Raw genomic sequence first — 26,685 nt, 5'->3', positions numbered from 1 at the left:
TTTCTTCTTATTCTTTTTTGAAACATATTTTTAATAATATTTGCTCTCTCTTTTTTTTCTTTTTTTTTTTCAAAAAAAGAATCAGGCAGTTTTCAAACAATAGGCCTACATAGTATAGTAATAATGTAGATTTAAAGGAATAGTTCACACAAATTATGATTTTTCTGTCCTTTCGGGGTTTTTTCCACAGTAGGTAGAATGCCATTTAGGTTTGGGAAAGCATGAGGGTGAGTAAATGACAGAATTTTGAATTTTTATTTTTCTTAATTTTCTTTTTCTTTCCCTCGAGTTTACTGTTCCTTTCAGGAAAGAAATATTCCTTTAAATTCCATGTATACTTCACTAGAGGGCGTCAGAGGACAGTGGTCAGGTGACAGATTGTTCATTCTGCAAACAAAAAATATCAGTAGACTTAGAATATTTAAAGTTTTTTTTTTTTTTTTTCATAAGATTGAAAGATATTTTCATAGACTTAAAAATAAATCCGACTGGGATTAAGACACGCATTTATATAGGTAATTTGGTATTTCGTGACACCTCTGAGGATATTAAACACGAAATTGTAGAACGTAATTGCCATATTCACACATTCGACACCAAAATATGAAAGATACTCTGCGAGATAACTAAAGAAAATCTATTGCGTGTGGGAAGCGCCACAAATTTGCAGTCTGAGAACTGTATGCGCAGATAAGTGGAGCCTATGATCAGCATGAAGGCTTCGTCTCGCAGGTTCCTATGGCAACTGATCAAACGTGTATTGACTTGAGCTGTGCGCGCGTTCTGTGGTTGTGAACGGCGGAACGCAGTAGCGCGCGGATCAGCGGGAATGCGCACTGAATTGCGCATCTGTCCGAGAAGGAAGCCTTCATAACAGTGTGGATTCACGATTTAATCTGTCATTAACATCTAAGGAACATTTTCGCTGGAAGGTGCCAGAAAGAATTTTGAGAGGCAGGTGGTTTTGTAAGTATATATTTTCCTTTCTTGTAATCAAATTAGAGATGCTATTGAGATGCTACCGTTTTGGTTAATGTTTAGATACTGAATATTAGGAACTATGGAACTATTTAGATATTTTTTATTTATTATGTAGGCTTATTTTAATATTAAATATCTCACGCATGGTAATTAATTGAATAATATATATATATATATATATATATATATATATATATATATATATACACACACACACACATACATATATATATATATATATATATACACATGCATACATACATAAATACACACACACACACACACACACATATACATATATTTTCATTTTAGGGTTTTCTGTTTCTGTTTCAATTTAAAACTTTTAACTCAAAAGATGGTCTGAACAAATCAGTGTCCAAACTCCAAATGTATAAGTAAATAATCTGTTATCTAGCAAGTTTAGTTAAGAACACTTATCTAACACTGTTTCTTTAGCTTTAGAAGTATAGACAAGATCTAGCTTTACAAAAAAGAAGTGTGGAGAGAAGAAAATAAACCTTGGTCAATCACCACTTCATCTCTTCACTTCAATGCATATTTTGGTATCATTTGCTCCGCAAATATTTCACACTTGTGTGGTCTCTCTTAGAAGAAGTCACAGGAAGCTGACCATCAACATCTCCTCATGATGCATATGAACAGCTTATTGAACCGATGGAGTAAGTAGCCTATTTATAGTTTTACTTGTAAAAATACTTTCCTTCTCTTTTTGTAAGAAATGACCATGCAGAATTTATTTGGCTACATTCATGTGCAGGCTATAAGTCCATGTCTCCGATATTTTGTATGGACTGAGATGGATATGAACCTTCTAATAGCCTGGGTTAAAATTAGTTGCAAGTTAGGTCAGAAGTTTGGATTGTATTGCAGCGGAAAATGATGGGTTAGTCTACCGGTCTGCCCAGCTGTTACTGAATGACATCTGACGTTTACTGCAGTTGGCAAATATTCAATTACAAATGCTAATAAATACAAATATACTGTCAGGTTTTGATAGATGTTGTGTTTTATGTCACTGGGTGTTCAAACCATGTGTGCGTGACTTTAAAAATATTCTTTCTCTCTAATTTTTTGCTTATATCTATCAAGAGGATTTATAGTATATTTTGTGACATTGTTTTACACATTACGTAGGTTTGTTGAGAGGTTAGAGAGTACGAATGGAAATGTAAAGTAGGTGGTAAATCAGATATTTATATCTACCGAGGTAACAGACTGCAGGGTATCTACCAGCACTGTCAATTTAGCACAAACAGAAACATTGCAGAAGGATAAAAACACAGACATTTCAAGATCAGTGTCATTTGCAGTCTAAGCATCATGTGCAGGATGTAGGAAACAACTTTTATGAGGTTTACACTAAAATCTGTTGAAAAAAAAAGACTTTTTTTTTATTTGCTCTGCTATCAGTTGCTTTAGAGGAAGCAAAACGATGAATGATTTCCCCATAGACTTCTATTGAGAGTGCATTTGTCAATGCATTTTTTGTTTCTTTTTTACAAACTGAGAGACAAACTGAAATTAGTTTCTTTGCTCACATGCCACAGAAGCTGTCGAACAGAAGTCTCTTATACTGTGAATATTATTACATTTTAAATTTCTTTAATTTCTTACTGTGATGGCAAAGCTAAATTTTCAACAGCTATTACTCCAGTCTTCAGGGTCACAAAATGTCTAACTATACTGCAGTCAGTTTGTATAAATTTCATATTGTTGCTTATGGGTTTTGCCAAACTAGATACATCTCAGACCTGAGGTCAGTGACCTTTCTGACAGTTCTGTGATGTTATCCAAGAGGGAATATACCCAGTCATGAATGATTTGGACAGCATGTCCATCAGTTAGTTCAACTTGAAAGTTGTTGGAATCACTGTTGACTGTCCCAGTTGTAGTGGAAGGTCTCAATAGAAGGTTAAAGATCATCTATGTGGGCTAAACAAAGAGAACAAGGGCTTTGATTCATTATGACTGCTGTAGTTGGGCAAATCAGCAGCACGCAACCTGCTAATGATCTCAGGCTGTAGCTAATCTCCCTTTTTCTTGATGTAATCAGAATAAATTCCCTCTGTGGAAAATCAGATGACCTTTTCTCTCACGTTTTGTATATTACCAGATGGAGCCGGTAAGTTTTAAAGAGTCGTTTGGAGCTGCGTCGTGTTAGCTGGTAGATCCGTCCGTACACGTGCAAATGGAGATCAAGTGTCTTAAAACCCTTGTACAACGGAAAAGAGTCTCGTTTTCATAGGTGTCGGTGACTTTGCTGGACAGCCTAAGATTTTCCAATCATATCAGTTCTTTAGGCCACACTTGTGGATGTTGCATTTCTGGGATTTGACCTTTCTGAATTTGGATTATGTAGTTCTCTAAGGCTTTATTTGGTGTGTCTCTGTCCTCTTGATGTTGATTTCTAGTCTGGTAAGACTAGCAGATATATGCTTTTTGTCTCATGTCAGGTGCTACAGAATCCTCACAAAGTGTGGAATTTCACAGAATGGTGTCTTGGTATGAACCGCACCCTGTGTGTGTGTGTGTGTGTGTGTGTGTATGGTTCGGGTAAACCCTACGTAATGGGGACAAAAGGTCCCCAACAAAGATGGCAATATCTGAAATCCTTGTCCTTTTGGGGACATTTTTTGGTCCCCATGAGGAAAACTGCTTACAAATCATAATAAGTGATGTTTTTGAAAATGTAAAAATGCAGAAAGTTTTCTGTGATGGGTTAGTTTGAGGGTTGGGGACAGAAATATACAGTTTTTACAGTATAAATTTCATTATGTCTATGGAATGTCCACATAAAACATGGAAACCCAACATGCAGTCTGAATTTCAAAGAACTGCATTTATTTAAAATGTTTTTTTTTTTTTTGTAATAATGTAAAAGTTTTTACTGAAACTTTTAATCAAATTAATGCATCCTGATGTATTTTTTTAATTTCGTTCTTACTGAGCCCAAACTTATGAAGGGTATAATGTACATAGCTTTTTATCACTTTACTCAAATGCCTGACCTCCCTGACTTCACTGTACCAGCTTTTTCCAGTGTTTGCCTGAGCTCAGCTATCCGTGTCCTGCAGGGTGACTCCTTTACTCTGTTTCTTTTTAATGAAACCGATAACCTGTGATTAGACGTCTGTTTGTTGTAAAACAATCAGTTGTTGGACCCCGTGTAGTTTTGACATTAATTGATACTTACACTTGACAACATTCGAGAGATGTACAAATTATTTCATTAATGTTTTCTACAGAATCATTTCACTCTGGTTGTACTGTTTTCTAACATTTCCAAGCCACTCCAACAATACTTTTTCTGTATTCAGTTTGACTCACACAGTCATAGTGAAGTATTAAGGACAAAGTGGGATAGAAACAATTAATCCTAAACACCAAAAGAAGAAGTAACTATGACTACAGTACAGTTTGTATATAACTAACATTAAGTAAGATACTCTGCCAAATGTTTTTCTGTTTCTTGCTGTGAGACTCCACATACAGCTCTGCATAATGTCTGGAAAGAAAATTTATTTTCAACAATCTTCCTTATCACGTCCAACTGTAACTGTTGCATCACATTTCAGTGTGGATAGTTGTATGAACCTGTCAGAATGTAATGCAGGCCTTGCAAAGAGTTTGTTATGTAAATGCATGGGGCAGTGTCAACTATATAATTCATTTTAATAATCATTTCACATGCAAAGTGCTAATTTACATATAGAGTATCTACGTAAAGGCACTGCAGCAGAAAAGAAAGCATGTTTAATTCTAATCATCAGAGAGGCTGGAAAATGGTCACGGTAAACAAAATTACTACTGTTTTTAGTGCAATAAACTTTATTAGCATTAAAATGTATGACTGGACCCCTTTAAACAGTCTAGAAAAATAAAAAAGCCTATCATTTTTGTTATGGAACAAACTGAATCAAACCGGATAATTTTGATTGGTATAAATATGGATAACACTTTAGTTTAGGGTCCAATTCTCATTAACTAGTTGCTTATTAGCATGCATATTACTAGGATATTGGCTGTTTATTAGTACTTATACAGCACATATTAATGCTGTATTCTGCCTGACCATATTCTACATCCCTTAATCCTACCCAATACATAAACTTAAAGGGATAGTTCACCCAAAAATGAAAATTTGATGTTTATCTGCTTACCCCCAGGGCATCCAAGATGTGGGTGACTTTGTTTCTTCAGTAGAACACAAATGATGATTTTCAACTCCAACTGTTGCGGTCTGTCAGTCGTATAATGCTTGTCAATGGTAACAAAATCTATAAGAGTCAAAAAAACATGCACAGATAAATCCAAATTAAACCCTGCGGCTCGTGACGACACATTGATGTCCTAAGACATGAAACGATCAGTTTGTACGAGAAACCGAACAGTATTTATATCATTTTTCACCTCTAAAACACCACTAAGTCCGGTTGGTGAGGTCTGAACGTGCGTTCTGATGACGGAAGTGATGTCTCGCACTTATACTTCAATGAGTGCGAGACATCACTTCCGTTGTCAGAGCGCGTTCAGACCTCACCAACCGGACGTAGTGGTGTTTTAGAGGTGAAAAAACCGATCGTTTCGTGTCTTAGGACATCAATGTGTCGTCACGAGCCGCAGGGTTTAATTTGGATTTGTCTGTGCTTGTTTTTTGACTCTTATAGATGGAGTTCCCATTGACAACCATTATACGACTGACAGACCACAACGGTTGGAGTTAAAAATCATCATTTGTGTTCTACTGAAGAAACAAAGTCACCTACATCTTGGATGCCCTGGGGGTAAGCAGATAAACATCAAATTTTCATTTTTGGGTGAACTATCCCTTTAACAACTACCTTATTAACTATTAATAAGCAGTAATAAGGAGTTTATTGAGGCAAAAGTCAATAATAGTGAGAAGTGGACCCTAATCTGAAGTGTGACCTAAATATGACTACTTTGCAGTCTGGTTTAATGTTCATTAGCTGTACTGATATTTGACCCACATTTATAGGAGTGTCTCTGTCCGGAATGTATTTGAATACTCATCACACCCGTCCTGTATGTGTAAATTATGCATGCGCCATCTGCATTACCTATGATGACTGAGACCTGCTTAACCCACGCTTGACTTCAGGGTTATTATCGGCCAAATCAAAGCACTTAGAGATGGTTACCGATGTGAAATGACAGATTTTCACAGCTTGTGTTTTCAGTAACCATCTGTGAGACGACATTGCACTGAATATTCTAACATAATATGGAGCTTTGGGATGAATGTAGCCAAACTGTAATTCTTCATCACCTCTTTCGGGTTTTTTTTTTTCTCACTCTTTCTGTCTCATTCACACGCTCCGGAGCTCACGTCATAGAAAGCAGAGGGGATGTGACCCAGGGAGCTTCAGTTGCCACACAGACAGAAGGAAACTCAATAGATCTCTAAAGGAGAGCATCCAAAGAGACTCACATGAGAGTTCTCGCCTTACACTGAATTATTTACTGTGGATAAGGCCTGTTTTAACCCTTCAGTTGTTTAACAGCACAAGCCCATGTTTTTTAGTTTCTTTTTCCTCTGTGGACTTTGAAGAGTTTTATCACAGTGAAAGCTACCTGAATGACATATAGGTTGTGTGCCCACCAAAGTATTTCCATATGGTAGCATATTTTTTCAGTTGTTTTCAAAGGGAGCGCCAAATGCCAGCAGCGTGATGAGGCACTGAGTGTTTATTTCACGCTGAGTGCTTTTGTTGTTGTTTTTCTTGTCGCTGAGAGTAAAAAGTTGAAAATGTTTTGGTGGACACTAAATGCTAAAGACTATCTGATTTTGCAGATAGTCTGTTTCTGAATATAAGGCCTGGTTTCACGGACAGGGCTTAAATTAAAGGGTTAGTTCACCCAAAAATGAAAATTATCCCATAATTTACTCACCCTCAAGTCAAACACAATCGGACTTATATTAAATAATGTCCTGGCTCTTCCAAGCTTTATAATGGGAATGAATAGTAACCATGATTTTGAAGCCCAAAAAAGCACATCCATCCATCACAAAAGTGATCCATACGACTCCAGAGGGTTAATAAAGGCCTTCTGAAGTGAAGTGATGCGATTTTGTAAGAAAAATATTCATATTTAGAACATTATAGATCATAATCGGTCGATTCTGGTGATTCCGTGATTCTCGTACTTCTCGATCTAACAGCAGCGTTTGATACTGTTAATCACTCTATCCTTAGTTCCCGCCTAGAACACTTTACTGCAGGGAAATGTTCTAAATTATATCCTATTTGACTAACCAATCTTTTTCAGTTAATATTGCTAATTTCACTTCTTCTACTGCACACCTTGCTTGCAGAGTTCTGCAGGGTTCCATTCTAGCTCTAATCTTATTCTCTTTATATATGCTCCCATTATGTGATATTTTTGAGAAACATGGGATATCATTTCATTGCTATGCTGACGACACACAAATTTACATGCCGATCAAAAAAGGAAATGCAAAGTCTCTTGACACTTTGACAGCCTGTTTTCAAGATCTTACAAAGTGGATGTCCTTATATTTTTCTTCATCTCAACGAATCCAAGAAGGAAATCATCTTATTTGGGTCAGTATCAGCAATCCTTAAAACGAAACATAAACAATTTGAACCAAATATGAGATTGTGTGTCAAAAACTTGGGCATCTGAATCGACAATGAGCTTAAAATGGATAAACAAATAAACTCTGTGGTTCGGTCTTGCTTTTTTTTATTTATGTCAAATTGTGAAAGTTAAGCCATTTTTTAAATTTTTCAGATACTCAGAAAATCATCCATGCGTTGATATCTTCCCGCCTAGACTACTGTAACTCACTCTACTATGGTATTAATAAGTCAACTCTGGCTCGGTTGCAACTAGTACAGAATTCTGCTTCTAGACTCCTGACACAGACATGAAAATATGAACATATTACTCCTATACTTGTCTCGTTGAATTGGCTACCTGTAAAATACAAAATTGAGTTCAAAATCCTGGTTATCGTTTTCAAGTCCATCAATAACCTTGCTCCTTCTTATCTCGCAGACCTCCTCGTAAGTCATGTTCCTCCTAGATCACTTAGATCCACTGATCTTGCACTTTTAACAGTGCCAAGAACTAGATCTAAACACAGGGGTGATCGTGCGTTTGCTTAATCTATGGAATAAGTTGCCACTAGTTATTAGAACGGCACCGGCACTGTAGAATAAATCACCCTAAACCACATTTTTACAATCTCCACAACGTTTGCTTTACTTTTCTTCAGAGTCAGACCCTAAGTGGATGAAGCTGTGCTGATCACCATTTCAGTAGGAGCCTTGTGTTAAGACTGTCTAATTTCTTCCTCTCTTTCCAAGGTACAGATCAAGCAAGTGCTTTGCGTCACACCACATCTGAATCCATTCTACACTTGTTTGAACTGTTTGTTCTTTCCATGTCTCATTTACATTATCATAGCCACATACACTGAAAGAGACACCCGGGGTTGCTGAACCCCCTCAAAGACCACGTCAGTCGATCCTTTGTCCACCATTGTCATGTGCATGTGAGAGAGGCTTGGTACGTCTGGCGAAGCAGGTTTCAAGTGTCACGCGTAACGACAATGACATTTGAGGATGGCGTTAAGAGTCAGTGCATCTGTGTGCGTGCATGTGCATGGGTTTGTGCGTGATAGTACGAGATATCAAATATCAGCCAGTTATGCATTGGCAGTAATCACTCTTTCTCTCTCTCTTATCGTACAGGATTAGTGAGTTTCTTATCTTGTCTCTCGTTGTATCTCTCTTTGAGTGCTGTTTACTTTAGATAATTCTGGAAACGATCCCTTTAGATGATAACAGAAATTCAAGATTTAGACCCCGATGGATCTTATTACATCTTATGTACATATGCCATCATAAAGTATTCAAGAAAGTTTTTGGAAAAATGCTTTTGTTTGTTCACACATGCAGCCAAACACGAATGCAATGCGGCAGCATTTAATATTATCCAAGCGTGAAAAAGAAACGTTTCAATCAACACCTTTTGTTAGCATATGTGTGCTCAACATATGCCATGTTTTTCCACAAATCATCCTTACATGCAGTATTGTGGTGGTACTGTGATACAGTAATGGTATCAGATGGAAATAACATGGTATTTTGTTTAACAATATTAGAAAGTTGTGGCTCATTCTTTATTGTTACTATTTTGCACATTTAGAATAATAGTAAAGTTATCAAAACTATTAAATGACTTAAATGAAGGTATGGAAAATATGTAGTGACCAAATATGTGAGGGAAAGTGTTAGGGGTAATGCATTACAAGTAACTTGAGTTATGTAATCAGATTACTTTTTTTAAATAACTAGTAAAGTAACACATTACTTTTTCAATTTACAACAAAATATCTAAGTTACTTTTTAAAATAAGTAACGCAAGTTACTTTTTCACATTTATTGACTGACAGCTCTCCTGTCCCCATGTTGAGAGAAATAAAGTGCAGAGGTGTTGTGTGCGCTGTGTGAACATGATGGTTATTGTACAGCCCGAATTCCGGAAATGTTGGGACATTTTTTAAATTTGAATAAAATGAAAACTAAAAGACTTTAAATCACATGAGCCAATATTTTATTCACAATAGAACATAGATAACGTAACAGATGTTTTACAATTTTACAATTTTATGCACAAAATGAGCTAATTTCAAATTTGATGCCTGCTGAAGTCTCAAAATAGATGGCCGATTTCAAAACACTGCTTCATGAAGCTTCGGAGCGTTATGAATCTTTTGTGTCGAATCATTATTCAGATCGCGTGTCAAACCGCCAAACTGCTGAAATCACGTGACTTTGGCACTCCGAACCGCTGATTCGACACAAAAGATTCATACGGTCCGAAGCTTCATGAAGCAGTGTTTTGAAATCGGCCATCACTATATAAGTCGTTATTTTGTTTTTTTGGCGCACTAAAAATATTCTCGTCGCTTTATAATATTAATATTGAACCACTGTACGCACATGAACTGATTTAAATATGTTTTTAGTACCTTTATGGATCTTGAAAGAGGAAATGTCATTGCTGGCTATGCAGGCCTTACTGAGCCATCGGATTTCAACAAAAATATCTTAATTTGCGTTCTGAAGATTAACGAAGGTCATACGGGTGTGGAACGGCATGAGGGTGAGTAATAAATGACATTATTTTCAATTTTTGGTGAACTAACCCTTTAACATTTGTCCAAAACAGAACTTTTTTTTGTTGTTATTTAAAAACAAACAAGCAAGCCCAGCCTGTAACGCATTACTTTTCATAAAAAGTAATGTAATTAGTTACTTTTTAGGGAGTAACGCAATATTGTAATGCATTACTTTTAAAAGTAACTTTCCCCAACACTGATGAGGGATGTATATAGTGACCAAAAATGTTAAATATATAAAAACTATCTTATTTTTGAGCATCTTCTTCTTTTTCTAATATTTTAAATATTACATAATATTACAAATTACATATAAGAGGTTAAAGTGATTTATTTTTGTAAATACATTAGAATGCAGCCACAATTTATATTTTTCTAAAACACTATTGTATTGAATAATTACCTTATTCATATACAATATTCATATCCATGTTACTCAAAAAGAATCCCTTGGTATTTCCATTGTCCAAAAAAAAAACAAAGTAATCCTGATATTTTGTTGGTTAGTGCATTGTAATTTGTAAAACAACAACAAGCAGTAACAAGCACAAAAACAAGGTCAAAACAATTTTAATAGGCAGCTACAGTTTAAAAAAAAAAAAAACTTGACAAAAACATGTTGATGGAATAAATTGTGTATCTTGTAGACAAACATCAGAGCAGTGATCTAACCCATACAGTTATTTTGTCTCTTTCTCACTGCAAATCCCTTCTCTAATGATTATAGTCTTTTCTCCATATGTGCGGCCAGTTAGTTATCTAATTGCTGTTTATGCTGAGGTAACACTGATATTATATGGATTTTACTTTCCAGATCTTTCCAGTGCAGCAGCAATGCGTCATCACCTTTGGGATTATTGCAACCGATACAGAGCTTTGAATATCTAAGCAAACACATATCTAGTACAGTGCGAGGGGGTGTGTTGATGTCAGTAGCCTGGGGTCATAGGCTGGTGTGTTGGTGGCAGCTGATGGATAGAGGTTGTGGCACGATCATCACTGAGAAACCCTTTAGGATGTTGCGTGTGAAAGCCAGTAATCATGTTATTGGGCAGTTAGGACACCCGGTGCTCTGGGCACCAAAGATGACGTGGTTTCAGTCGAGCAATGATGTCATCTCCAGCTGACACGCTAGTACGCAACTCAATAAAATGTCCAGACTTATCTACACTATGCACAGTTGCACATGTACAGTTTTTATTTGCAAGCCGTGGTCTGTATAGATCTCATTGTCAGACACAAGTTTGTGCTAGTGTAGCACATAAAGGCTTGCATAGTACATGGCATTATCTACACCAAGCATCAGGAGAGACATAAATGAATATAACTTTGGCTGGCCCTGTTTTATTTAGACCAAAGTCTACATTTTGACCTCATGTTGTGAGTTCATCCTGTGAAATCATTAAGAATCTCTTAGGAAATGGTTATGTCATATCTTCTTGGCCTAAATAAAGCCAAGCCATCTTTAAAGTCACGGACTGTATCCGAAATCACATACTTTCCTACTATATAGTAGGTGTAAAAAAGTATTTTTCACCTATATAGTAGGTGAAAAAAAGTAATTACTTTTCGTGAAGTAATTACTTATTCAAAATAAGTAGCTACTCAGAGAGTATGTGATTTCGGACACAACCCCAATTCAAGGATAGCTTGCATAGCTAGAACTTTAACTACTGGTGGACTTTGTAGCTTATTTAGGCCAAAAGCTACCAACTTAGATAGGAAGACATCTGGCCAAGATCCAGAGGTTCTTTTCAAGATGGGTAAATTTGAAATTGGATATAACTCCGACAACAAAGGAGAATATGCAGGTGTGCTCAAGGGTATCTCCTTTACTTGTTTCTCAAACAAAACTGAGTATGTTTTAAAGATTTTGTCATCACAAACTCATTGAACTGTATCAACCTGCTATCTTTTATGGAACTTTTTATGCACTTTTATGGAAATGTTATTAAAAATACTGTAAGAACTGAGTACTGAAAAAATAAAGTACTGGAAGTAAAGTACTGAAATGAAGTACTGAAAAATTAATGGAAAAATTTGTCAAAGTAATGGTTGACCTATATCAAAAAATTATGAATTTAAATTTATATTTTCTATAGTCATAAACACTGCAACAGCGATATAAATATATTACGCAATGCAAATACATGGTTAAACAGTAAAAAGTTTTTGTTGTGAATCTGTCTTATGAACCTGCAGGTTTTGTTAAGTATGTAGTATGATAAAGATATTTGTAAAGGATTTGCAAATATGCACATATTTTATATAGAACCATTTTGTTATTTGAGGTTACAGCTGGAGAAAAGAAATGGCAGTCATTTTTCATCTTTTTTTTGGATTATCCTCTGTAAAGATGCAGAGTTGTGCATTAGGATTCATCCCAAACAATGCTGGCTTTACTACAAAACTGGTCTTACGTCATATGTTTAAGGCTGTATATGATGAATTGTTGGTGTATTTTATGTATTTATTTTGTATTACAAAGCAGATTATTTCATGTCCTACAAATAAATCTTGGTTGCTTTGATTGCTCTAGATCCACTTCTGCAGTTTAAAACTAAGCTTTATCTCTCTTGCTTCTGCTTTTTCTGTTGCAGATGAGATATCTAAGATGTGTGAGGTAGATGAGACTCCGGAACCGGTCAGTCCCACGCTGCTCAGCGAGTCCACAGACACCTACTGCCAGGCCGACTGCTGGCAGCCACTCCGCACCACCGTCCGCAAGCTGGAATTCTGGGATGACTTCAGCGCAGAGCTTATCGGAACCGGCTTCTTCTCGAAGGTCTACAAGGTAAGGGTTTCCTCTCAATAATGGAGGAGCAAAAACAAATTGGAGATGGAAAGTTTTAGTACAAAAAATGTACTAAAGGCAGCATGTAATAATGGACGCAGCTGCTGTATCACTGATATTGAACAGCACAGAATCTGTTTAGATAATCTGCCCTTTTAATCAAACCTGTGAAAATGAGGCACATCGAGATCTTAGGCACTCAAGACCTTCAATGTTTTCGTTCCACCACTTGCTGCCTTCAAAGAGCAAAGGTTTTGTTCCATACCAAATTCTGTTGCCAAAATGTTAAATAATCCTCAAATCATTTTGTCTGGAAGTCACGGCCCTGTTAGTCCTTACAACAGAACTGTACAGACATGGCGTGTCTGTAGTCTTCCAAAAACAAGCTACATCCTGCAGACGGTTTTTAACCCAACAAAGAAATACATGTTTAACGTCATGTACCGTCACCACCCAGTCAAGCTTAAATGGTCTTGAAAACCTTCACAAACAAGAAAATAACTATATGTTTTTAAAAAATATTTGAGGAACCACATTTTGTTTATATGCCATGCCTCATCTTGCAAAATATCCTCCCTGCTGCGTTACTTTACCTTCATAACTCAAGTTGAAAGAATCTAAAGGGCATTTTGTTACAAGTAGACCTCACAAAAATGCCAATGTGTGAAACTCTTAGTGCTTGACATTATCTTGAGTGATTGACTTTGGTGAGGACTCGGCTCACAACAGAGCTTTACAATAGCAGAGTGATGGAACGTAGATGACGTGTTTAATATCAGTGCACACGGAACATGAAAAACTGTGCCACATGCCTCCACTGTGACCATTTTATGTAAAGAACATTGTGTACTAAAGGAGACGTGTGCTGTAAAGGAATAGGATTACCTCAGGGGAAAATGAGAGAGATGCTTCTTTTTGTTGTGAACGTGTTTAGAGAATCTCAGTGAAGGAAATCCCTCCTGTTGAAACTCCCACTCTAGTCAATGTGATGTTGTTCTCTACCACTCAGGTGATGCACAGCACTACAAAAAAGGTGATGGTGGTGAAGATCTATAAGAATGACGTGGATCAGAACAGCATTGTGAGGGAGATCAGTCTACTTCAGAAACTCTCCCACCCGAACATTGTGAGGTGAGCCGCCTCTGCGCACGCGATTAATCACTTCCATCAATCCCACGCCGGCCTGATGCTCATAGCGCCCACTCAGAACATGAGAAGAAAACAACTCTGACTCTATTTGCCTAATACTGAATAACAAAACCTGACTGGATTAAAATTTCCTGACCTTGAACAAAAGTAACTAGTGATTGACTACAGATATTCTGATATTAAAAGCATCAGCCTGGGTGACTGTAATGCCTACACACAGCCCTTGTTTTAGTTACTAAGCTTTAGTAATGTTTGCTAAAACAAGCATAATTATTAGTACTGCTTGTAAGGATACATATCTACACCTTATCAATTTTCGGCCAGTATTAGAGATTTTTAGTTCATTGGTATCGGCCATTATTGGATATTTAATTTGTGCATGTTAAATTCTAATATGAGTTAGATCTTCAAATCTTAAGGCCCGTTCACACCAAGAACGATAACTATAATGATAACTATATTTGCCTCCACACCAACAAACAATAACGAGTGTGTACGTCATTGAACATGTTTTTGCTGTTCTTATTGCATTTACACAGCTTTAACCAGCAGATGTCCTCAGCATGCTGTGTTTCGAGTGAATAGCTAGTGTAATCGATCTAATCCAACAGTGAATTTAGCTGACAAAGTCAATATAGTGGAATAAAAACAACTTCAACGGAAGCAAGGCAATGTTGTCAAAACTAGCCCTGGATGCCTGAAGTAATTTTATGTTACACTGTTTGCTAGCCTGGTATAATGATCTCATTGTTAATACTTCTCACCATTTATTCTGAGGGTATGACCGATTGTTTTCCATTTATCCATTTTCTTTCAAGTATCCTTGAAAAGGGGGCTTGGATACTATTGGACCTCGACGATTATGTTCTCCACAATGTCGTCTGCCATTTTAAATGCGCGAGCCCTTGAATTAGAATGGATTCTGATTGGCTGTCTGTGTTTTATCATCCAACAGCTGGAAAAAAATTGTTCTGAAAGTGATCCCAACTATATCGTTCCTCTATATCGCTATAGTTGTGATGTGGACTCTATTCTATTCTTTTATATTTATTTAAAATGATTTTTAGAACTGTCTTTATCGTCATCTTTTTAGTTATCGTTCTTGGTGTGAACCGGCCTTTAGTCTTCAAATTTTAATGACACTGTTAAATGTAATCTTTAGAAAAATTTTCATATGAATATCAATTTTTCATACTGTACAATGTTGTGATACATAAATTCTTTTGTAGAATTTGAAACAATTGACTTGCCATCAGACATTTATTAGTCATCATTCGTAACATGAAAATAATGATCGATTATTATCTCTATTTGCTCATACTTAGGGAAAGAGTAAACATTTAGGCTAACCTTTTATATTCAGGCCATAGTATCATAGGCTACGTTCACACTGTCAGTCCAAATCCAATTATTGGTGTATCTGATTGGAATCTGATCTGAAATTGACTGTCCACATTGTGTATCGCAACTGTTCAGATCTGATTTGTGTGTCCATGCCACTCTTTCTTTTCCAAAATATTTGCATTGGTTTCTTTGTCAATGATGTTGCATTGGTAGGTATACGCCAAAAAAACAACAACAACAACCGCAAAAATGGAGGGGTTTGCAATACAGATGTTGTCTTATTTACAACATGACAATGTGTAGCCGCCGCTCTGGACTACCGTGTCTTATGAGGCAGCAGCTGAAATGAAATACATACGCCGGTTTCAAAACATATCTCCGTTTTATTGTCATTTTTTGTTGGCCTGGCAGTTTGCAACAACACAACCTTGTTTCTCAGCTTGTTTCCTATAACAATGTCTGACATTTATGTATTACATGGCATGAGAAAGTCACATAAACCACGCAAAATCCGATAAGCTGTCAGACTGAAACGGATTTCAAGAAATGCGATTTGAATAGGATTTTAAACCACATATGAATGTAGCTCGAAACGGATTTGTAAAAATCGCATTTCATGTGATTTTTTTTGACATTCACACTTGCTAAATCTGATCAAATTTCAGTTGGATATGCACAAAAATTGGATTTGGACTGACAGTCTGAACGCAGCCATAGAAAGTTGGGGTGGCATTTTGACTACCCTAGCAACCACCCAGAACACTACTAACACAACTAAAAACTACTAGCACCTAGTATCTGCATAGCAATGCCATGGTAAACACCTGCAACACCCTAGCATTAAGGCAGTGAACTTTAGGCACTCACATTTGGTTGAAAATGTAAAATCTAGTTTAATTTGCACTTCTAAAATGCTTGAAATTAAGTTTTATTTCAATTACGAGTTTCAAGTCAATTTAAAAGGGTTTACACAGATTGCAGGTGATGATTAGATGATTTCGCATTGCCAATAAATGTTCTAAACTTTGCATAATTCCTAATTTCCGGATGGATAAAGTAAATTACTCTGATTTTCTTGTTGTAGGTACATGGGGATCTGTGTCAAGGAGAATAAGCTGTACCCAATTCTCGAGGTGGGTGGCAACTTTTAGGATTTAGTATTCACAATTCACTGTTTCCAGTACAAGCAATCTTTGCTTTCTCAACGGGCCCAGTAAATCTCATGACACAAACCAGTGACTCACCATCATGTTCTTCTAATGTGTCAAGAGTATATCATTTTCTACAAAGCAAAAGTTTTCCTGACTTGACATGCTGTAAAAGTGAGTTGTGTTTTCACTGTATAAATCCCATCAGGACTGGAAGCGTTTTATAATCTCATGTCCTTCCCTCCTCCACCTAGTATGTTAGCGGAGGCTGTCTGGAGGAGCTGCTGGCCAGGGATGACGTCAGCCTCTGCTGGAGGGAGAAGATCGAACTGGGCTGCGATATCAGCCGAGGAATGACCTACCTCCACTACAAGAACATCTACCACAGAGACCTCAACTCTAAGGTGTGTTGGCAGCCTTTAGGGATCAAAGTTGAGCAGTTATGGCAAAGATATATTATGAAATATTACCTTGCAGCGTTCAACCTTGATTTGAGGGTATGTGCCAAGAACACGCCTTGCATTTATAGATAATTACAGACATCTGTTAACGTCACTCTAATGAAATATCGGCTAATGTTTTTTAGCTCTAATGTTTTATTAACTTGCCTGACTTGACCTGAGTCATGTTTTGAACAAAATGATTCAGCGAACCATGTATTCCAGTGTTTAAGTGGTAGTTAGTGTCCATTTCCTCCTTTCCCATATAACATAGCTGGATGTGGCACAGACTTTTTTTATTGCTTTGGCAAAGTTTAGTTTCTGATATTAGTTATGAGATAACCATACTATTATCTCATATAATCTTACTCAAAATCAAAGTGAAGATTGGCATACTTACACAATGACACCAAAGTTGTCTGGATGCTTAAGTCACACTTAAAATCTATTAAAATAAAATTATTTTAAATAAGAATTAATTGCATTGCATTGAATATATCAAAGTGATATCTGCAAACTATTGCTAGACATTTTCTCAGAACTCACTCTTTTTACAAACTTTTAACCAACTGAAGTTAGTTCTGGGAAAAGAGCTAGGATTATTTGCTTACAGAGGCTGCTTGGTTTGAAATCTACATTTTGCAATGAATTGAATGGATTTTAAGTGTGGTATATATGCAAAAATGTCTATTTTGCTCTTATTTGCTTTTGGATTCTTTTAATTTACAGTTGAAACTATAAAAAAAAAAATGGAAAGGCATTTTGTAACAAATAGTCTTCAATGTGTGAAACTCTGTGAGATTGATAGTATCTTGAGTGAAAGGCTTTGGTAAGGTGTAAAGTCATATCTGAGATTTTTGACAGTTACAGTTTCCATTTGTCCATTATGAACACAATAGCAAAGTGATGGAACGTAGATACCAAAACACATGTGACCATTCTCACACCATGTGCCAAGGTATTTCAACATTTTTTGGTAAAGAACATTGTGTCCTAAAGAAGACGTGTGCTGTAAAGGTACAGGATTAACCCAAGGGAAAATAAGAGTGATGGTTCTTTCTGTTTTTCTTTTGAATGTGTTTACAGAATACCATATACAGGTTCAGTGAAGAAAAAACACATCAGGAAACCCTTCATGTTGAAACTCCTTCTGTAAATACACTGCCGTGCAAAAGTTTGTTTTTGTTTTTTGTTTTTTGAAAGAAGCCTCTTATGCTCACCAAAGCTGCATTTATTTGATCAAAACATTAAAGGGTTAGTTCACCCAAATATGAAAATTCTGTCAGTAATTACTCACCCTCATGTCGTTCCAAACTCGTAAGACTTTTGTTCAACTTCGGAACACAAATGAAGATCTTTTTAATGAAATATGAGAGCGTTCTGTCCCTCCATTGACAGCCTATGCAACTACCACTTTCAAGCTCCAGAAGGGTACATCATTAAAGTAATCCATGTTAATCCATGTTAACCTCAGTTTTATGAAGTGACACGAGTGCTTCGTTTGTTCAAAAAAACATAATATATTAAAATATTAATCTCCAACGCGCGTTCACAAGAGCACCACGGCATTGTGTTGCAGGGAAGCAGACATTGTTGCGTGCACACAACAATTTTTGGACAAACAAAGCACTTGCGTTGCTTCATAAAACTGAGGTTAAACCACTTGAGTCACTTGAAAGCTGACTTGAAGCTTGAAAGTGGTAGTTGCATAGGCTGTCAATGGAGGGACAGAAAGCTCTCAGATTTCATTAAAAAGATCTTCATTTGTTCCGAAGATGAACAAAAGTCTTACGGATTTGGAACGACATGAGGGTGAGATGACAGAATTTTCATTTTTGGGTGAACTAAAAACAGAAACAGAGAAATATTGTTAAATATTTTTATAATTTAAAAGAACAGTTTCCTTTTGAAATATATTTTAAAATGTAAATTATTCCTGTGATTGCAAAGATGAATATTCAGCAGCCAGTATTCTTCAGACAGTGTCGCATGATCCTTCAGAAATCATTCAAATTTGCTGATTTGGTGCTCAAGTGTTCACTGTTATTGTGGAAAACATGATATATTTTGTCAGGATGATGAATAGAAAGTTCAAAAGAACAGCATTTATTTTAAATAGAAATCTTTTGTAACATTATTTAATTTGTCACTTATGATCAATTTAATTCATTCTTGCTGAATAAAAGTATTGATTTCTTTAAAAAAAAAAAAAAAAACTTAATGACCCCATACATTTGAATGATAGTGTATATGACGCCATCACTAATATTGTTAGTGAGTTAGACAAAAATACAAAAAAATTGCTGTTTGGGAAGGGATCCTGCAGTCCTATTTAGTTCTAAGCCGTGAAAAGCAGTCCTGGTTTTGACAGATTTAACTGTGTCAGTTGCCAGGCTGCAGTGCGCAGCGAGCACAGGACTGTGTGTTTGAACAGAGATGAGGAGGTCAGACCTTTATTATGCTAATGTTGTACCCAACATTCACCATTCCAAAAACACCAGACCTGAGGCTGCTTTTCACCTCTTTATTCTCGCTCACTATATATAAAATGACCTGCTGACTCCTGTCGACTTGCAAGCTTTTATCATCTCACCCTGCTCACACGCACACAACTTCACTAAAAACAGACAAAGCCTTAGCCTTGCTTGTCCGTATTATAGTAACTTACTGCCAAAATGTTTTTGGTTTCTAGGGTGTTGCTATGTGTGTACTAAAGGGTTCTTTATGTTGTTGTCACATTGCTACATGGTTGCTAAAGTGTTCTGGATGGTTGCTAGGGTCCCAGCTAACAAAAATGTTCTAAGAAAGTTTTGCTAACATTACCATTAAGGTCCCGTTTACACTAGTGCATTTTCGTTTTAAAACGCATACGTTTTCCTACGGTTACGCCTGTTGTTTACCCTACGCCGGCATTTTCGAACCTCGAAAACGCTGCAGACCCCGTTTTAGTTTGAAAACGGCGGGGTTGCGTTTCAGTATAAACGGACCAAAATGGAGACTTTTGAAAACGATGGCATGGCTGCCCACATTCGCTCTGCGTATCCTTGACGACCGTGTAAACAATAACATGGAGACTGAACTGCAATCTTTGCTGGCTTTGTTGTCATTTTTAGCAGCCATTGTGCAGTTAAACTCAGCATTTTTTAAATACTGCGGCTGCCTACATGCGCAAGAGGCAACTGTTTACACGTGTACGCGCATGAACAGTCATGTGACATGCGTTTTCGGTCATGTAGTGTAGACGGAGATCATTTCTGAAACGCTGTGGAAACGCCAGTGTAGACGAGGATCGTTTTCATTTTAAAACGCCATTTTAAAACAAAAACGCACTAGTGTAAACAGGGCCTAAGTTACGAAAACGTTATTTCTGAATGTTTTCTGAACTTTGAAAACATCTTCTTTTTTTATGTTTTAAATACATTTTTCTTGATTATGTGAACGTTAGAGAAAACATTAAGTGGATGTTAAATTTGATCATTTTGCAAACCGTATGGAAATGTTATGTTTGAATGTTCTCTGTGTAACAGACATAGGCTAGTAAGAGCTGTGCATGTAAACCTCACTCCCCTGAACTCAAGAGTTGCTCTAGCGATTGAAGCCCCGTTCACACCGCCAGCGACTTTTTCGCTGTATGTCGCTAGTCTCTGTAATGTGAAGTCGCTTGTGGGCGTTCCTAGTGCTGTCGCTCTAATATCATTAGTAGACTGCAGGTCTGATCATATCTATAGAAAATGCCATCATAAATGATTTATAAAACTAAGAAATCATTCTAATTTGACTAGGAATTAGGATTAAAATAATTAAAAGTAACATACTGCTGTTGTAGAGTGTTGTGACTGCAGAGCTCAGTGCTAGAGACTGCGGTCTTTAGCCTCCTTGTTAGAGCACCCAATTCCCATGCCAGTGGACCCGGGTTCGAGTCCCACTTGTAGCGGAGGGTTTAACCAGGAGGGGTTACATCTGAGATGAAATAAAAACAAACTAACGTCCAACTAAAATGTTTCAGGAAAATTCCATGGACGATGTATAAGTAACGTTGTTGTTTTTTTTTGTTTTTGTTTTTGTGCTAACAAAGACCACATAACTTTGAAAGAACATTCTATTAACATTACTAAAGGAATGTTTGTTCATAACTTTGAGAGAACCTTTCAAGAATGTTAGCCAAAGTTCTGAGAATGTTCCCTGTTAGATGGGGCATAGCTAGGGGGTTGTTTACTGGCACAATATAAGGCTTTTTATCATCTTCCAGGAAAAAACATGAATCTGATTAGTTAGAGAAGTAATACCACTCTTGAACAAGCCACATGATTTGTGATATTTAAATCCATAGCGCAAAGATTACTGCTATAGTTTACTACAGATTCAGAGTCTTTTTAAATCAGTACACAGCATTACTTATGTTTGCTTTTATCATGGTGGGTACATTTCCATTGACTATTGAGCTAATTATATTATTATACATGATTTTATTTTATTATTATTATTAATAATATTAATTACACTTATATTTTCTATCCCCTAACCCTATGCTTAAACCTATTCCTAACCATGAGCACACTCAGACACATACAACCTTTCCATACCACGCAATCACCCACCTCAGTGTTGTTTTCTTCCACGTTTCTGTTATCTAAGTGCATTAATTGAAGCAAAGATGCCATTATCAGCGTGGAGTTGAAGCATAACTGGCTTGCTTACATAACACGACAAGTTCAGGTTTCTTCCTGGAGGTGAAGTGTGGTTGTATAGCTGCCTTTTGTCAGTGGGTGTATTTAAAATACAGGGCTACTGTTACTGTTACTGACACACATGAAACCTCAGAGCATGATACCACGCTCGCAACTGCATTGCACATTCTCATTGATGTCTTACTGATGTATAGCTCTACCTGATGTTCTGCTGAAAGATTACTGTGTGAAGTCAGAGAGAAGAGGTTGGTCACTTGTGGGTGCCTCTCGTTTACTCTCACCATTTATTTTTCATTAATGTATAATATTAATATAATAATTATATATTTAATTATTACTAAATTCAATTATTATATTTTATCTTATATATTATTAGTAGTAGTAGTATTAGATGTGCTGGCCAGGTGATGACTGAATCTTTCTTCATACTCTAGTTTAAGGGCCTTGTGAAAGAGAAGCAGAGTGAAAGAGTGCTCAATCCTATAGAGCAATACTGCCATCTTGTGGTGTAATACTGTAATTGTGCTTTGTGGTTCTTTTTTGAAAACTAAACAGGTTTCACTCATCAGCCAACTCTGTTCTGGATATCGTTTTGGTAATCTGAGATAGAGAGAAATCTTCCTTATTGTTTTATGCTTTACTAATTTCCTTCTGCTTTCTTTCCTCATACCGCAGTGAAAGATGTGAGATAAAGATCTCAAACCGTGACTCATGCATCATATTACATGTGGAATCTGTTGTTTTTGTTGATGCAGAACTGTCTCATCCGTGTGACCTCACGTGGCAGAGAGGCCGTGGTCACTGACTTCGGGCTGGCCAGAGAGGTGGGGGAGCTGCCCGCTAATGACCCAGACAGGAAGTTGTCTCTGGTGGGGTCGGCCTTCTGGATGGCCCCTGAAATGCTTAGAGGAGAGCCGTATGATCGCAAGGTACTAAGAATCAAATACAAATGACGACTTTGAAAATAGACGTGTAGGAAAATTAAATTAGTATTGATTTACTGACAGATTTCACATTAACCCACATAACCTTTTGCAGTTGCTTCTTAATTAAAATGTAACCTTCTGATTTGCTGCCAAACTTAATAGGTCAGGGCAGAGGAACCGATTTGGAAAGTCATTTATAATGAGTAGCACATACAGTAAACTGTGTCTTCCTCACTGTCAGGGATAAAGAGAGAGCCAGCAGTGCTGGTGCTGATGTGATTAGAGACTGAACTCAGCCTCTGCTGACTGGCCGTTTTTTCCTGTTTAATCATAGGTTGATGTCTTTTCTTTCGGGATCATGTTGTGTGAGATCTTAGCAAGAATCCCTGCCGACCCAGAGGTGCTGCCCAGGACGCAGGTAAACACTCAAACCCATCAACCTTCTATCGCATACATTACGAAAGCAATGCTAAAAACAAAACATGTAGTTCACTTTTCTTGTATAAAATGGCCATCAATGATAAAATCAAAAACAAATTTGTGTGGCATGTCATGTAGGAAGAAATAAAAAAATTAATTTTTACAAATACATTTAAAACAGTACGAGTTTTTAAGTTTTAACCCATTAGCGGACCAAAATGTATTTGTTCATTTACATTAAATCTTTACACAGAATGCATAATTTAGCACTTGCATGAGCTCTGGGATGGTTACATATAACCTTCAAGAGAGGCTTGATATGTGGCATTAATTAATATGGTTCTGTTCCCTGCACTGGGGATGAAAGGAAGGTCAGACGGAGTATTTGCCCTCTGGTGTACAGCAGTGTGGTCATTTATGCTTCATTAATGTTGATGGACAACCGATGATGTCTGGAGGGGAGAGAACAGATAGATCAGATCTAGGTCAAGGGAACCATCGCACGGACATTTAGATTCTTTAGTATGGAATTATTCATCGTGTTCTTCTATCACATCGAGGATAATGATTTTCTGGTCTATCTACTTTTTCAGTGTAGTTATTAATATGTGTATGGGGCTAAACCATTTGGTATATACACCTCCAGTCAAAAGTTTGGAATAATTAAGATTTTTTAAGTCTTTTATGCTCACCAAAGCTACATTTATTTGATCAAAAGTGCAACCTTTTACTGTATTTTTCATCAAATAAATGCAGCCTTGATGAGCATAAGAGACTTTTTTCAGAAAAAAAAATTAAAAAATCATAATTATTTCCTACTTTTAACTGGTAGCGTACAAATTATGTACCAGGATTTTACTGACACTAATTATAAATGTTGTGTATAGTTTGTTTGTAAAGTGTTTCTTACAATATTCTGGTGAAATATAGTTTGTGAAGTTTTTCTTGCAATCTTTTGGTGAAATAATATAGTTTGTTTGTAAAGCGTGTCATACTTTTTCTAGCGAGATACAGTTTTTGGATCTTTCTGATGAGATGAATTTTGTTGGTAAAGTTTGTCTTACAATTTTCTGACAAGTTTGTAAAGTTTGTCCTGCAATCTTCTGGTAAAATATAGTTTATTTGTAAAGTTTGTCTTGCAATCTTCTAGTGAAATATACTTTGTTTGTAAAGCGTGTCATACTTTTTCTAGTGAGATACAGTTTTTGGATCTTTCTGATGAGATGCATTTTGTTGGTAAAGTTTGTCTTAAAATTGTCTGACAAAAAAGTTTGTCTTGCAATCTTCTATTGAATTATAGTGTGTTGGTAAAGTCTTTCTTACAATCTTCTGGTGAAATATAGTTTGTTGGTAAAGTTTGTCCTACAATTTTCTGGTAAGATAGGGTTTGTAAAGTTTGTCTTAGACTCCTCTGACAACGGCACATCTTTTAGTATGAAACATTTTCATGTTCTTTCGAAGGAAAGAGTGCAAGAAAATTGACATCATTGTGTGATCTGTCCACAGGACTATGGGCTAAATGTGGAATCGTTCAGAGAGCTGGTGCACGGCTGCCCAGAGCGGGTTCTGGAGCTGTCGGCCAGCTGTTGCCAGGTATGAAGTGGTGTGTTTAATATGGAGTGACCGTAAATAGCAATCACACCTTCCAAGTGAGAGATTTCACCTTCAGCGTTCACAATATGGCAGCCCAAATCACCTGGTTAACTGTTTTGAAGATGTGTATAGATTCAATGGAACACCAAAGCCTATCCTGTTTCTTTCCTTCTCTCAGATGGATGCATTTCGAAGACCTTCCTTCTCTGAGCTGCTGGATGAACTGGAGGACATCGCCGAGACCCTAGAGCCACCAGACAACAACCTAACCACAGGGTGATTTTCACAAATCCCTCCTAACAAACCCCTGGACTGAAGGATTTAAGGGACTTTACTGCATAAGAGTCTGCAGCGGTGGACCATGACTGGCACTCTGTTCTCCCAAGAGTAGAACATACAGGGGAATGTCTGGTAATTGAGGACAAAACCACTCAACTGAATGTTCACTCAATAACCAGTTCTGGACGCCCTGCCTGCAGAGTGACACTGAACGATTGCGAGAGGCTGAATTTTGCCAGATAGATGAAAGTAACATGATTCTTTATGGACCAACTTGTCATCTTTTTTTAAAAAAGACCAAATTCCCTTGATTCCTTTATTGAAGGTTTCAGGAAAATACAATATGAGCTTACTTTTTTATACAGTTTAATATAAGTATATAGCAATGGTTGCACAAACCTGGAACAAACCAAACTAGAGAAATTAAGGTGTGCTAGATTAGAAAAAAAAAAAGCATATCCCGTCAGTGCATTTACAAGTACCAAGTAATTCCTTAGTTGATGTCACCTGTTTTTTGCCTTGTTGCACTTTCCATGTCACTCATTTTCCCAGTGTTAGCATCTGTCAGATTGATGGAGCTCTAAAATTAAACTCAACATTGTGGTCGTAGAACATGCATAGAGATGCATTGCTTACACATAAATACATAGTGTATTTCTGAATAAAAATTCAGTTCATTTAGGCGTAAGAGCTGAACAATCATACTTAAAACAACAGTACCAGAGCTGTTTGTTATTGTACTTTAGTAAGGGCTGTGGATCACTATTTTCTCAGGTCACACAGGGGCTTTAAATATGTGAATATTCTCATATTAGTGGTGTCTTGTACTTTGTCCTTGTAGATATGTTTGTATAGCCCTTTAACTAGTGTTTCTACACCAGAATCTATTTTGTTTACTGAATCTAATTGAGCTGTTTGTATTATTCCTGACTATATTTGTGTATATGGTGTTTGGTTACATTCAAATATGTGTTCAGTTATATTTCTAGTTTATTAGTTACACCAATAAAAGTATATTAATTCATTTTTAAGTCTTTTGACATTTATGAAAACACAATTGGTTGAGATCCATCAAAAAAAAAAAAAAATCAATATGTCCTTTTTAAACTCCTTTAGACCACAAAAAGATCTATTAAAATCAAATCACGACAATAAATCAATATGAGAAGTTCTTGGACAAATCTGATTTGTGTGAATGGATGGAGCATTGCTTATTTTTGTCATTAGTATTCAGGTACAGTTCAGGGGTCCTGCTTGGTTTCTCTGATACAGGCGTCTGCATTTCTGCCCTGTACTCTTCTCTGTAATTGAGGTGACTTGGAGGCCATGGATTTACCGTTCTGACAATGGTGTGTGTGCTCGAAAGTTCGATCCTCGCTGGGCCAATCCTGTAAGAGACATGGCCTGTGTGATGTTAATTTATGATCAGGGAAAATCCATTTGGAGGCCACCAGCGGTGTGAAATGAGAGCACTTGGTGGTGGTAAACAGCATATATGATTTGTGACGGAAGCGTTTACAGCCAGAGGAATACTTGACAGGGCTCCCTGCGAGGAAATGTATGTGGGTGACGGTAAGTGGGTGTCATTTCTGCTGGGAAATATGTTCCTATGGTGGTTGTAAATGACTCTGGTGTAAATGAACATGGCAAATATATGGACGCAGGCCTCATTATATGGGAAATGCAATCAGTGTCTCTCAGTACAAGGCTGTCATTCAAGTGATTCA

The 26,685-nt window shown here is 36.8% G+C and overlaps 1 protein-coding gene across 2 annotated transcripts; it reads left to right on the top strand.

Moving 5' to 3' along the window:
* Positions 1–213: 213 nt before the first annotated feature.
* Positions 214–25,982, top strand: LOC127524961 (dual specificity testis-specific protein kinase 2-like). Of its 2 annotated transcripts, none has more exons than XM_051917058.1 (10): positions 214–966; positions 1,595–1,661; positions 12,778–12,971; positions 13,981–14,102; positions 16,549–16,597; positions 16,867–17,016; positions 22,496–22,669; positions 23,001–23,084; positions 24,593–24,679; positions 24,858–25,982. In XM_051917058.1, the coding sequence occupies exons 2-10, from the start codon at positions 1,628–1,630 to the stop codon at positions 24,957–24,959; spliced, it is 996 nt and encodes a 331-aa protein (XP_051773018.1). In that variant the 5' UTR covers positions 214–966; positions 1,595–1,627; the 3' UTR covers positions 24,960–25,982. The 2 variants fall into 2 exon arrangements, with proteins under 2 accessions (XP_051773018.1, XP_051773019.1); XM_051917059.1 differs by having other exon boundaries at positions 1,592–1,661.
* Positions 25,983–26,685: the final 703 nt, after the last annotated feature.

The sequence above is a fragment of the Ctenopharyngodon idella genome, chromosome 13, assembly GCF_019924925.1.
Source record: "Ctenopharyngodon idella isolate HZGC_01 chromosome 13, HZGC01, whole genome shotgun sequence".
Taxonomy (NCBI): Eukaryota; Metazoa; Chordata; class Actinopteri; order Cypriniformes; family Xenocyprididae; genus Ctenopharyngodon; species Ctenopharyngodon idella.
This window is presented reverse-complemented; position numbering and strand designations above follow the sequence as displayed.

Excerpts from the sequence above, each read along its gene's own strand:
- LOC127524961 (XM_051917058.1), top strand. The coding sequence starts at position 1,628 with ATGATGCATATGAACAGCTTATTGAACCGATGGA. Across the intron at positions 14,103-16,548 it reads TCCCACCCGAACATTGTGAG|GTACATGGGGATCTGTGTCA; the intron begins GTGAGCCGCCTC and ends TTCTTGTTGTAG. Across the intron at positions 24,680-24,857 it reads TGTCGGCCAGCTGTTGCCAG|ATGGATGCATTTCGAAGACC; the intron begins GTATGAAGTGGT and ends TCCTTCTCTCAG.